The following is a 12,674-nucleotide window of genomic DNA, read 5'->3' as shown; positions in this document are numbered from 1 at the left end:
GCCACCTCGCTAACTGGGTCAGCAGAGCTGCTGAAGGCGAGGTGGATGCGCTCAGGAGCGGGGGAAGGGGGGGTTATTTGAGGCCTCTCCAACCTAGAAACCCAGAAAAGCTTTCTGGAGCTGCTGGTGCGTGCGCTGGCTCCTGGCACCATGAGCACCGACCAGGCTGGTGCCATCTCAGGTGGCCCGGCCACAGGTGGGGCTTCTCCCCTTTAAGCTGGGATTTTTATTTAGGTGATGCTTAGCATCTGAATTTGAGGCTGGCAGCCTAAATTGAGCTCTGAAACTCCACAGTGGAGAGGTGCGTGCTGGCAGGCACCCGTTGGGAAGTGGTGATGGTGTGGCCATGCTGCAGGAACCTGGGTGTGCACCTCCAGCTTTGAAATGCTTGGCTGGGATGTGGGTCATGGGGTGCCCACAGGGACCCCCGCAGGAACCAGGCTGGGAGGCAGAGGTGTTGCTCCTGCACATGGCAGCAGGTAACCCTAACGAGAGACAGCGCGCTCTCCTTGACGTACAGTAGTGAGAGCGTACGTTGTGCTCTGCACGTTACTTTTTCCCATGCGTCTGGCATAGTTAGCGAGGTTTTTATTTAAATTGCGTTTCAGTGCATTGTTCAAAAGCCCATTTCCATTTGAACAAATCCAAAATGAAAGCTCGCTGGTGAATAAGAGGTGGTGTTCACCATTTTGTAATGTAATAAAGTGTAAAAATCAAGCTCTGCATAAATCAATGGCACATCGTGCTTATTTACATAAAGTATATAAAGCAGTGAGAATCCTAAATTTAGAGCACAGGCTCTCTGCTTGCAAATCAACATGTTCTAACTGGCTGCAGCCATTAAGGCAAGCCTTTCTTTAGCTAAATAATTAAAAGTATACTTGCGAAACAAGATTGAAATCAGGGATGTAAATAAGACTGACTTGCACGGTTAAGTCACAATTAAAACTTGAAAGTTTACCATTGCTGGGAGAAGTTCTGCCCGCCTGGCGTGGCAGTGTGCTGCGCACCCGTCCTGAGCTCCTTGCCTTCTTGATGGCTCATTTAGTGAATTAAACTGGCTCAGTTTAGGCTGGGGGTTTGCTCTCCAGGGAGGGTGCTGTGTGGGGGGGTGCTGGCACTCCAGCTCTGCCGCAAACCCCCTTTGAAGTCCGGGACGTCACTTAATCTCACTGCTTTGTTGAGGTTTGTTCCATTTTGTGCCTGCTAATAAATACCGTAGCTTGCTAAAAATAACTGTTAAACATGAAGAAAGAAGAAAAGCTGCTTTAGGCCCTGAATTTCCAGTTTAATTCCCTTCCCAGGGAAGCTCAGGCTTCCTGCAGCAGGTTTAGCAGTGCCGGGGCTGCTTGGGGCTCTCCTGTGGTGCTGCCCTTACTGGGGGGAGGCGGTGGCAGCAGTGTGTCTCCGTGCTGTGGTGCTGCCCGCTCTGTGTAGGGCAGGACACAGCTCCTTGGTGAGCACGATGCCCCTCGGGGACGCTTGGTGGTTGCTTCTCCTGGGCCACTTCAAGGGCAGCAGCTCCTTGCTGAGGACAAACCAAGGGCAGGGAGTGGGGAGGAAGCGGCTGGTTGAGGGAGATGGGGACATCTCGTGTCCTCTGGTGTGCTGATGGATGTGGCCGTGGAGGGCACCGCGCTGCTCTGAAGCCCTCCCTTGTGCCACGCTTGCACTGCGTGGCTCTGCCCCACGTGCTGCTTTCCAGCTCCCTACAAAAAACCTACACAAACGTGCCCCGTTCCCGCTGGCACAGCCTGTGCGGGCGCAGCCGAGCTGGCAGAAGTCACGTAGGTAGGGCAGGAGCCGTGCCAGCAGAGGAGCCTCCTTCTGCCGCGTCTGCAGCATCTCAGCCTGCTGCTGGCGCGGGGCTCCGGTGTCGTCTGCGTGGCCCCTGGGGGTGGACCAGCATCGAGGAATGGTGCTCAGCAGGCAGGGAGCCCCGTGCTGGTCCCGTATGCCGGGGGTGATGCTGTGCGCTGGGCTGTGCCAGCCTGCGGCGCTGCCCTGGCTTCGCGTGCTTTGCTTGCACAGGCTGTCCCGGGGGGTGCAGGGAGATGGGTGGGGGCTGCGGGAGCTTCTGCTAGCTTGGGATGGGGGGGAAGGCCTGGGGGCAGCCTCGCCGGCCCCCACTGGGGCTCAGGCGCCTGTTTGGTGAGAGGGCGGCTGCATGGGTACAGCTCGTCCTGCCCGCCCGCGCGCTCCCGGCCCCCGTGCTGAGTCAGCGCCTCTGCGTGGGGGGCTCTGATGAGTAAGGGCGGGCTGGGGGGGACGTGCAGACACACGTGTGTGTGTGTGTGTCCTGTGCTGGGGGCCTCCCCCGGGCTGGCCACACCGCTGACCCCGTCCTTGGGATGCTGCGGGTCTCGTCCCCTGCTAACGGGGCTGTGGGCGCTCGCTGGGCGAACGGGAAACCGCAGCCCCCCTCTGTGCTTCTCTGCCCCCTCTAGTACATCGAAGCCATCAGCAACAAGCAAGGGGAGCTGGAAAACTACGTCTCGGATGGGTACAAGACGGCTCTGACGGAGGAGAGGAGACGGTTCTGCTTCCTGGTCGAGAAGCAGTGTGCGGTGGCGAAGAGCGCCATCACCTACCACGCCAAGGTGAGTGAGCAGGGCCCCTGCTACACTCCCTGCGTGCAGCCCCTGTCCATTAGAACAGGGGCAGGGCCATGCCCTGAGAGCCACGGGTGCAGCAGTGCCCTGGGGCTGGGGGAGCAGCGGGCCCGAGGGGGGGGGACGCACGGGTAGTGCCCCCATCCCTCCTCACTTGCACGGAGCTGCCCTTGCTCTGATGGGTGCGTGTCTCCCATGGGCGCTGCCCTGTGTTTTGAGGCAGCTTCAGGCTGTGTGGGGTAGATAGGACCAGAGCTGGAGCCCAGCAGGGTGTCCTGCCACTCTCTGGCTTCTCCTGGGCAGCACCAGCCATGGCCTGACTCCATCTGTGCGGGGAGATCACGCAGATTCAGCCCCCCACGCTCCCCCTCCTGTGCACCTTGTGCCCATCGAGCGCTCGGTCTCTGCGGCTTGAGGGCTTCACCCGGGTGGGGGCTCACCCAGTTGCTCGTGCATCAGCTCTGGGTTTGCAAAAGCAGACGAAATGCAAAGCAGCGGCGTTCCTGCTCCGAGTCAGAGCGGAGCTCGGGGCTGTGGGGCGGCGGGAGGGCTCCCTCCCACCCTCATCATCCCCTTGGCCATAGCAGAGGAGGGAACGGAGCCGAGAGCAGCAGCCCCAGCAGCCCGCCCGCATCCCCTGCACGGGGACTGGGGCCCCGTTCTCTGGGATGCAGCAGCACCGTGCTGGAGCTGAGCCCATACGAGGGCTGGGTGCGCGCGTGGCTCCCGGCAGCCTTGTGCTCCCCTCCTGCTCGCTCCCCGCTGCCGCCCCCCGGCACTCACGGCACCCATCTGTCACCGCCGCGCCTGGCGCAGGGGAGCAATGGGAAGAGATGGGCTTAGTCAGCACTGTCCCCGGCTGCGGTAGGGGCTGAGTCAACCACCAGCGTATGCTAACTGCGGACGAGGTGCAGGAGAAAGAAATCCCCCCTGGGGCAGTTGGGGGCCAGCAGATGCGGTGGCACCGGCACCAGCAGCCCCGCTGTGGCCGCAGCGTGGCCAAGCCCAACGCTTGCTGCAGCAGGGCAGGGAGGGCGGCTGTGCAGGAGGGGCTGTGTGGGTGCAGCGTGGGCACCTGGCCCCACACGTAGGCTTTGCCAGCTGGAAACACCATGCTGCCACCCTGCCTGGGTGCTGCCACCAGCAGCAGGCGACCGGGCAGCAAGGTCCCTGGTGGATGGCAGGGAAACCTTCTGGGGCTTCTGCACTGGCTTCAGGAGCCTGTTGGGATGCATCGGGATCGATCGCGTCTGTGAGAGCAGCCACAAAGCCATGCGGAGCTGTAACGTCCCCCCCCCTGCAGCTCAGCTCTGCTGCGGGTGTGCATGCGGTGTGTTGCGTGGGGGCTGTGCCGTGCATTTGGCTGGGGAGTGACCACAGCGTGGTTTCGGATGTCTGCTCCTGGGGAGTCGTGAGATGGGATGCGCTGTCCTGAGCCATGGTTGTGTTATCTGGGTAAGGACGAGGCCAGCGCTGCCTCTGCCTGGCTGGGAGCAGCGTGCTGGGTGGCCCCGGGTCCTGCAGCAGCACCAGGGGCTGTTGGGGCCGAGCAGCCCTGAGCACGAAGCTCATTTCTGGGGCCTGGGTAACAGCATGGGTGTGATCTCCCCATCTCCATGTGCAGGAAAGGTGTCACGGGCATCTGCTGCCTTGATGTGTCCCTGTGGTTTGTGACGTGAGTGTCCCTGGGCCTCCCGACCCGCAACTTTATTAGATCAGGGTTTTACTGGTGGGGAACGGGGCCATGGGCACAGAGGCACTGTGCCGCAGAGCATCCCTGCAGCCTGGGTGAGCGACGTGCCGGGAGCGGGGCTGGGCTGCGCCGCAGGGACAGAGCGATGGTCGTCACCGCGTGTGCTGCTCTCACTGCTCGTCCCAAGGCAGAGCCTTCGAGCAGCTTTTATTTCCTTGCATGGCCGCTGGCTTCTTGCACAGCCTCGCTCCCTGCAGCTCATCTGTTCTCAAGGTGCCGCACACCGGGGATCTCAGTCAGCTGGGGACCGAGTTACCTTCCCCTTCCCTCTGCATTTTTTTGTGACCAGAGTGATTTTATATTTTTCGGAGCCCGAAAGCAGCAAATCCCTGTGTTTTACCTTGTTTGCGCCATGCGTGGAGGAGCACATCAGTCGTGCTGCCCAGACGTGGCCATTCTCTCATCAGATCCTTCCCTACCAGGGCCGGGTGCTGCCGCGGGTCCCTGCACCCTCACGCCTCGCTCCCTGCACCCTCTCACCTCGCTCTCTCCCTCGCAGGGGAAGGAGATGCTGACGCAGAAGCTCCCCCTGTGGCAGCAGTCGTGCTCCGATCCCAACAAGATCCCGGACCGCGCCATACAGCTGATGCAGCAGATGGCTGCCAGCAGCAATGGCACCATCATGCCCAGCCCTCTGTCTACATCCAAGTCCAACCTCATCATCTCTGACCCCATCCCCGGTGCCAAACCTCTCCCTGTCCCCCCGGAGCTGGCACCTTTTGTCGGAGTAAGTATCTGGGAGGTGGAGGTTGTCCTGCCCTTCCGAGCAAAGCCGGAGGGATGAGCCCAGGCCAGCAGCACCGTGGTCCTCAGCAAGTTGCCTTTGGATGGATGGGCGCAGGCGGGCGCATGGGCTTGGGCAGCCCGGGGTGCACTGCCCGGGACACGGGCAGGCTGGGGTTGGATCTGGAGCAGCATCCCTCCTCCGTGCTGCCCGGGGGTGTCGGGGGGCTGCGGGGGGCCCACGGGCTGGGACCGGAGCTGTGGGGCCGTGCTGAGGCACCCTCGGGAGAAAGGTGCTTGGGGTGACCCTCGCGTGATGGAAACGCCCTTCAGAAGGGGGTCTCCTGCCCGATGTCGGGGTGCGAGCTGAGCAGTAGGGCTCGGGAGGGATTTATTGGGTGTGAGCGGTGAAATGCCGTAGAGGTGACCCTGCTCCTTTCCCCAGCAGTTTGTATCAGGTAGGAAGCTGGAGGCTGAACCCAGCGGGCCCGGGCTCTGGTCTGCCGTCAGCCGCGTTCCCTTGCACTGCGTCCCTGCCCGGGGAGCTGCTGGGGGTGCCCTGCTGATGAAGACATCTCCCGTCTTCCCCCCCCTCCTCTCCTTTCTCCCTAGCGCATGTCGGCACAGGAGGCCTTGCCGGTGGTGAACGGAGCCTCAGGCCCAGACAGTGACGATTACAACCACTGGGCTGAGGTGAAGCCAGCACAGCCCAAATCTTTATCTCCTCCCCAGCCTCAGAAGCAGCTGAGCGACTCTTACTCGAACACGCTTCCAGTTCGCAAAAACGTGCCGCCGAAAAAACAGCTACGCCTCAGGTGAGGCTCCCCCAACCCCAGGGGGGCTGCGGGTCACCCTGATGGGTGGTGGGGTCCCTTCGTTAGCGGTGGGGTGGTGATGAGCAGCGTGCCACTGCTGTGGTGCTCTGCGTCTCTGGACATGGTGCTGGGAGCCAAGCAGAGCCAGGCTCTGGCACAGCTTGCTGGAGAGCAGCGTCTTGGCCCCCGGGTGGGATTTCCAGGAGGAAAACATTGAGGAATGGGGAGGAGGGCAGGCAGGGAAGGCTCCTACAGGGAGGCTGCTCCTTTATGGAGCTGTTGGATGATGCCGAGAACAGCGGCTGGATCCTGAGATGGATCAGAGAGGTGTCAGGGGTGCAAATCAACCACCAAAAGTGTTGTTGGTACTGGGGGCAGGGTAAGGGAGCCAGAGACCTGGCCATGCAGGGCTGTGCCCGGGCACGGTGACGGGTGAAGGACTCGGCGCTTGTTGGTCCTTGTCTCCTGCCAGCCGAAAACAAGACGCTGCCGCGCTCCAGCTCCATGGCCGCAGGGCTCGAGAGGAACGGCAGGACGAGGGTGCAGGCCATTTTCTCTCACGCTGCCGGAGATAACAGCACCCTCCTGAGCTTCAAGGAGGGCGACCTCATCACGCTGCTGGTGCCGGAGGCCAGGGATGGGTGGCACTACGGGGAGAGCGAGAAAACCAAACTGTGAGTACCGCGGCCGCCCCGAACCCCACTGCCCCCGGGGCTGGCTCCAGGAGGGCTCAGCCTTCTCTGACACCTCCGTCGATAAACATCAGGTTGGCTTCATCCCCTGCCTTTGCCTTTCAGGAGGGGCTGGTTTCCTTTCTCCTACACGCGTGTCCTCGACAACGATGGCAGCGAGCGGGTGCACACAAGGTAGGAGCACCGCGTGCCAGCACCGGGCAGGGCTGCGGGGGCTTTGCGGGACGGGGACCCTCTGCTTCTCCCAGCCCTCTCCAGAGCAGGGTGCTGCCTCAGAACAGGGATATTCTGCTTTGCCCTGCACAGGAGGCATGGGGGAGCAAAGGGGAGCAGGGAGGGAAGGGGTCCCCCACGAAGGGCTCTGTGCATCTCGCCCTCATCCGCGGTGCTGCTCGGTGCCACCGGCGGCTTGCTGCCCGAGGTGAATCAGTGGCACGTCTGCCACCGAGTCTGGGCTGCTGCTGATGGCCCCGCTCTGCCCCCCTTCAGCCTGCAGCAAGGGAAGAGCAGCAGCACGGGCAACCTGCTCGACAAAGACGACATCGCCATCCCGCCGCCCGACTACGGCATGTCCTCGCAAGCCTTCCCGTCGCAGAACGTCAACACCTTCAAGCAGAGGCCGTACAGCGTGGCCGTGCCCGCCTTCTCCCAGGTGAGCCCTGACTGCCTGCAGGGCTTTGCCGGTGCTGGGGGGGATTTTTTAAAAATGGGAGGTGCTTGAGCGAGCCCCGGAGCCTTGATCTCTGTTGGAGCGTGCAGCTTCTCGGTCCTACCCATGTTTTTAAAGCAGAAGGAAACGTGTTAAAGCGTGTGCTTGGTGTTAGCGTGGTGTAGAGCGTGTGCCGGTGAATGGGGGGCTCCTCTCCAACAGGCCTGTGTTCGTTGTTTGTAGGACTACCTTATGCCCTATGGTTGTGCAATTAAAGACTATTCCAGTGGCCTCTGCCAACCACCCTCTGCCCACTACAAGCCTTACACTAGGTCGACAGCTGTAAGTCCGCACGTGCGCAAGGTTGCCATTGGGGCTTGCAGGCAGCTTGTGCCTGGCCCCCTCGTGCCTGGCCTGACCCCATCCCCTTCTGAGTCTCTTCTCTGGAGGAGAACAGGATGGGGAAGTGGCAGGAGGGAAGGTGGGGACAGGGAGGATGGGCCATTTTGGCTTGCATGTGCAGAACAGGCAGGACACGAGGGGTGATGGCACAAAACGGCACCGCGAGCCCCTAATGGCCAACACTTGCCAACTCCGTGGGAGCCTTCCACCAGAAACGAGCTGCTCACAGGGAGCTGGAAGCGTTTTCTCCTGGCCATGCTGGCTCAGTTGGTGGCTCCAGGGACACAAGTGCCACTGGCCACAGGTGACAGTCCCGTGGGGACCTGGGGCTCAGGGTTGGGGCAGACCTGGCCAGGGTTTCCCCCGCCAGCAGTGTCCAAACCCAGCGCAGGGCTTCTTGGATAAGGAGTTAGGGACGGTGCGCGTGGTGATGAGGGCAGCATAGTCTGGCCGTCTCTGCAGGGGATGGGACAGAAACACAGCCCCAGTCCATGCCAGTGGAGCCAGGGGAAGCCAGGCCAGGGAAGGGTTTACCGATGGATTTGGGGTTTTGTGTTCAGGATCATTCCCGGGGCAGTGGGAACACGGGCAGCAGAGAGCAGCAGCTCGGGTCCTTCCTGGAAGGCTCCCGTTTGCCACAGGGAGTGGAGCTGCTCGTGGCCAGACCCCCGGGGCATGTCCTCACCTGGAGCGCAGCATCCTCATGGGATTGCCTCCTAGCCCTGTTCCCACATGTCCCGGGGACCACTGCTGCCCTCCGCCCCCCCCCAGACCGCCACTGAGCACCAGCTGAAGGGAAAACGGTCCAAAACCCTGTGCGATTTCTGGTGGGAGTTAATACAGCACAAACACCTTCTTCCACAGAGCATTTCACTGATGTTTCTCAGAGTTTTGCTCCCTTTTCAAGTGTCTCGCATCTCGAAAGTCGCTGGAGCTTTGAGCCAAGGTGGGGCAGGGCAGAGCGAGCCGGGATGCTCGGCTGCTGCTTTCCCTTGTCTCGCTCCAAAGCTCCAAAGAGCGGTGAGACTTCACCCCTGCTGTCTAAATCCCACTTAAGCCATCTCCATCCTCTCCCTTTCATCTTGAAATGCATTGGTCTTGGCCCAAGCATCCCCGGGCGCCGATGCACTTTGGGCTGTTCCCGCGACCCTCCGGCGGCAGCCGAAGGGGCACAGCCCAGCTCTCACCACGCTTCCTCTCCTCCCCGCAGGGTCTCGATGACTACGGGACGAGGTCGGTTAGCAGGTAAGATTCCACCTTCCTGCGGCGTTACCCGAAAATGAGTTGTTGGTGTTGGCTCTGGGCGAAGCTGTGTCCCTGGGGGGAGTCTGCGCCCTGCTGCCCGCCAGCCCTGGGGACAGGCGGTGGCGAGGAGGAGGCTGTGCAAGGATGCAGTGCACATCCTGCTGGGGCACAGCATGACCCAGGGCAGGTCCTGGGGCCAGCCCCAGCCATCCCTGACCTCGGCACCCCATGGGGCTGGTGCTTCTCTGGAGAGCATCACATCTCCGCAGCTGCCTCTCGGGTTTGAACCTGGGAAGCGAGGCTGCAGCCAGCAGCGCTCTTGGGGTTCCCCCGCTCCCTCCTCGGTGCTGGCAGCCCCACGCCATGGGGCCACCTGTCCCTGGCCCGGAGCCATTTGTGGGTAGGGCAGGACGCGCTGTCTTTGGGATAGAAATGGAAACTTTGGGTGGCGAGCGGAGCGGCACCGGCTGGGCTCGGCTGTCGCCCGCGGGGCAGCGTCCCGAGCACTCGGGCAGCCTCCTCTGCTTTGTTCCGCAGCGGCAGCAGCAGTCTGGTATCAACGGTGTGAGGACACCGGGCTTGCAGCGGCACCGTGCTGCTCGGAAGAGCTTTCTGCTTCTTTCTCCCCCTTTTTTTCCCCCCCCGTTTCTCTTTCTCTACTTTCGGATTTTAAACTCTCGCGATCTTCAAGGAAACCATGGTGCTTCTCCACCCCTCCCTGGTGTTCACAGTGCCCTTGTTTCTGAAGCCTTTTCAGAGCAGAAACTGCTGATCGGTCTGTGCTCGCTTTGAAGCAGCCTGGATGCAGTTTACACTTTTAGTGGGACCCAGTTTTTGTACTACTTTGTGAATGTTAGAGATGCACTATCCCTCCTCTGGGGCTTTTTGCACGCCGCGGTGCGCGGGCAGAGCTCCCCGGAACGGAGCCCACATGCATGGCCTCTGGTGTACGTACTGTTACGGGGCAGCCCCGGGGCTGGCCACGAGGTGGGCACGGGTCCCCTTGGCCCCTCGGATCCGCTTCCCCCCAGCCGAGCCGCAAAGGCTGCGTTAGGAGAAGTGGATGGCGCCGAGCCCCCGGCCGTGGGGAACGGCTGGTTCTCCGCTGGGGCGGCCGGCAGCCCCCCGAGGGGTTCCTCCTTGTTGTTTTATAAATATCTATATTTTTTTGTAGCAAGGTATTGTTACCTCACCTTAGTGCGGGGGGCCGGGCAGAGCAGTCCCGGGACGTGCTCGCAGCCCCGCGCGGCTCGGCCGTGTCTGTGTGTCCGTCCCAGGCAGGGCTGGGGCTGCCAGCACCGCCAGCGCCCGTCTGCGCTGCAAAGCTCTACACGCTTTCCTTTTTTCTGATGTGATTTTTAAAACCTCTGACATGCCTGTTTACTAGGACATTGCTGGCAATACACACGGACAAGTTTTTGTTTTATATACCAGACTATGGGCATACCGTACCGAGACCCTCCTGCAGCAATGTCATAATTTTGCTAAAGATTTTTAACCCAGGATATTTCATGCTGAGTGACTGAATGTAGAGGGGGGGAAAAAACCACCCTAGTAAAACTTGTATGGAGACTGTAAAGTGCTGAAACCTTTTTTAAAAGCCAGAGAGAAATGTGCCCTGTACTGAGTTATTGTTTGAATAAAAGTTTTATTTATTGCATTGAGCTGGGCCTCGGTGTCTCTTTCGGCTGCCGTGCCTGTGCGCTGCCCATCACAGCCTGCATTGCCATGCCATTTTTTTTTCCTTCTCCATCCCTTCATGACAAGGGCCCAAACCAGCCCCTCCATGCCACATGCCTGTGCTCAGTTTGCAAGTCCGCCCGGTTTCTGTTTAAACAGCTTTCCTGAATTAAGTCGTTAAAGCTGTTTAACCGCTTGCTCTCTGCTCTCTCTCCTCTGTGCTGCGTCTTGGCTGTCCCCTGAGAGACTCGCTGCGAGCACTGCGCTGCATGCGAGCGGGGCTGCCCCCCGCCTGCTTCCTGCTCCCAGGGGTGCTCCTGGTGGGGCTGCGGGAAGGAAGCAGCCCCCTCCCTTCCTCCCTTCTTCCTGCCGCTGTGCCGCCCGCTCCTCTCCGCAGGTTGGCTCCGGCTGTGGCCATGCGTTTCCTTCCCGTCCTCGCAGGGCGCATGGGGCCGAGGGGCCGTGCCCCATGCGCTGCCGGACTTGCAGCTCTCAATAAATCCCACTTTTCCTCCCACTTTTAAATCCCACTTTTCCTCCTTTTTTTTTTTTCCTCCTTTCTCTGCCCGGAGATGCGTGCGGCGCAGCCGGTGTCCGCCCGGTTCTTCTCATTAACCACCACCGTTTGTTCCCATCAAGGCGGCGGAGCGTGCCGGTGTCCTACAACCTGCCTTCTCTTTCCCTTGCAGCCCCGATGTTGAAGTGGCCAGGTTTTGAGATGCCCCTGCCCGTAGTTAGTAAGTTGATGGTCTCCGTGTGCCCCTCGCTGTGCTGGGCGCTGGGCACCTGGTGCCACCGCGGGGCTGTGCGTGGGGACGCTGCCACCGCTCGGCTTCCTGCGCCCACCCTGCACGCCTACGGTGCCGCTTGTCCCTGTGTCCCTGTCCCGGTGGCGGGAGCCCCCCATCCAACCCCGCTGCCGCTGCACGGCTCCTCGCATCGCCGGGCACTGCTGGTGTCACGCTGCCTCTGCGGGGGCCCCCAGCTTCTCGACACGCTCCTGCTGCTGCCCGTCCTGCTCCCGACCCCGTAACGAATCCCTTTGGTTGTAGGTCGTCGGTGTTCGCTGCCCCAGCGGCACCCTGTCGCCGCATCACCCCTGGATGCTGCTGCGCCGTCCCCGGGGCAGGGCAGGGCCACACGTTGTCACTAATTTGAAGTTTTTTAAGCAGCTTCTTTTTGCTTGTAGATGTTGTTGCCATCCCCAGGCCGGCTCTGGGGACGCAGCTCGGAGCTGCCTTGTTCCAACCCCCCTGGGGTCTGCTTGCGCAGTGCCTGGTCCCTGTGGAGCACAGGGGAGCCAGGCGGCAGCCCCTCGCTGCCCGCTGCAAGCCACGCGATGATTTCCCCGTGGTTCTGAGCCGTGGGCTCCTGGCCAAAGTGCTCTTCTCCGCCAGAACAAAACCAGTTAAATAATAACCCCTGGTGACTCATCAAAGCAACCTTTTCTATCCTTTCAGTCTCGAGAATCTATTTTGGCATCCTAGGGGGAAAAGTGATCTAAGAATCTGCATTAATTAGGTGGGGAAATTAATTACCCTGTTTTTAAGCAAAAGCCATTTATCTTTTGAGGAAAGCAAAAGCATGCTTCAGAAGGTGAGGCATGGCGAGGGGTTTGGGGGCAGTGCTGGGGGTGCACCAGGCCCCTCCTGCCGATGCCGGAGACATTTCCCAAGCTGTGGGCTCTGCTTCAGGAGGAGGCAGCTGATAACCACGGCTGCTCCTAGCATCACCTACCCTACGTTCACGCCTGTCCTGCTAACAGGGTGCCTGCGGCACCAGCTCAGGCATGGAAGGGCTGGGGGAGTGGGTGTGCAGGGCCCCAGGCGGCTGACAGTTCCCTGCTGCAGGCGTGTGCAGGTTTTGCTGTAGCTGATGCGGCTCCTGGAGAGGGGTGGGGGCAGAGGCTGGGGGCTGGCCAACAACGAGGGGCTGCTTGTGCGCAGGAGGGGATGCAGGGGGCCGTGCTGGGCGTGCAGGATGCGTGCTGGGGCCGTGCGCTGTTGCAGATGCTGCGTGTGGCAATCTGCCTGCCAGAGACTCTGCTTCCATAGCCGGCGAGCGTGGGAGGCTGTGGGATGGCACTGGGACAGCCGGGGTGGA

At 61.1% G+C, this 12,674-nt stretch overlaps 1 protein-coding gene across 1 annotated transcript in view; it reads left to right on the top strand.

Annotated features, from left to right (window-relative positions):
• BAIAP2 (BAR/IMD domain containing adaptor protein 2) overlaps positions 1-12,674 on the top strand; it is a 43,615-nt gene that overhangs the window by 28,197 nt on the left and 2,744 nt on the right. The window contains 8 exon segments of the mRNA XM_040530180.1: positions 2,448-2,600; positions 4,865-5,092; positions 5,701-5,883; positions 5,885-5,903; positions 6,376-6,577; positions 6,701-6,769; positions 7,085-7,247; positions 8,857-8,891. Coding sequence (XP_040386114.1) covers positions 2,448-2,600; positions 4,865-5,092; positions 5,701-5,883; positions 5,885-5,903; positions 6,376-6,577; positions 6,701-6,769; positions 7,085-7,247; positions 8,857-8,891 — 1,052 coding nt within the window.

Source organism: Cygnus olor, chromosome 18 (assembly GCF_009769625.2).
Source record: "Cygnus olor isolate bCygOlo1 chromosome 18, bCygOlo1.pri.v2, whole genome shotgun sequence".
Taxonomy (NCBI): Eukaryota; Metazoa; Chordata; class Aves; order Anseriformes; family Anatidae; genus Cygnus; species Cygnus olor.
This window is presented reverse-complemented; position numbering and strand designations above follow the sequence as displayed.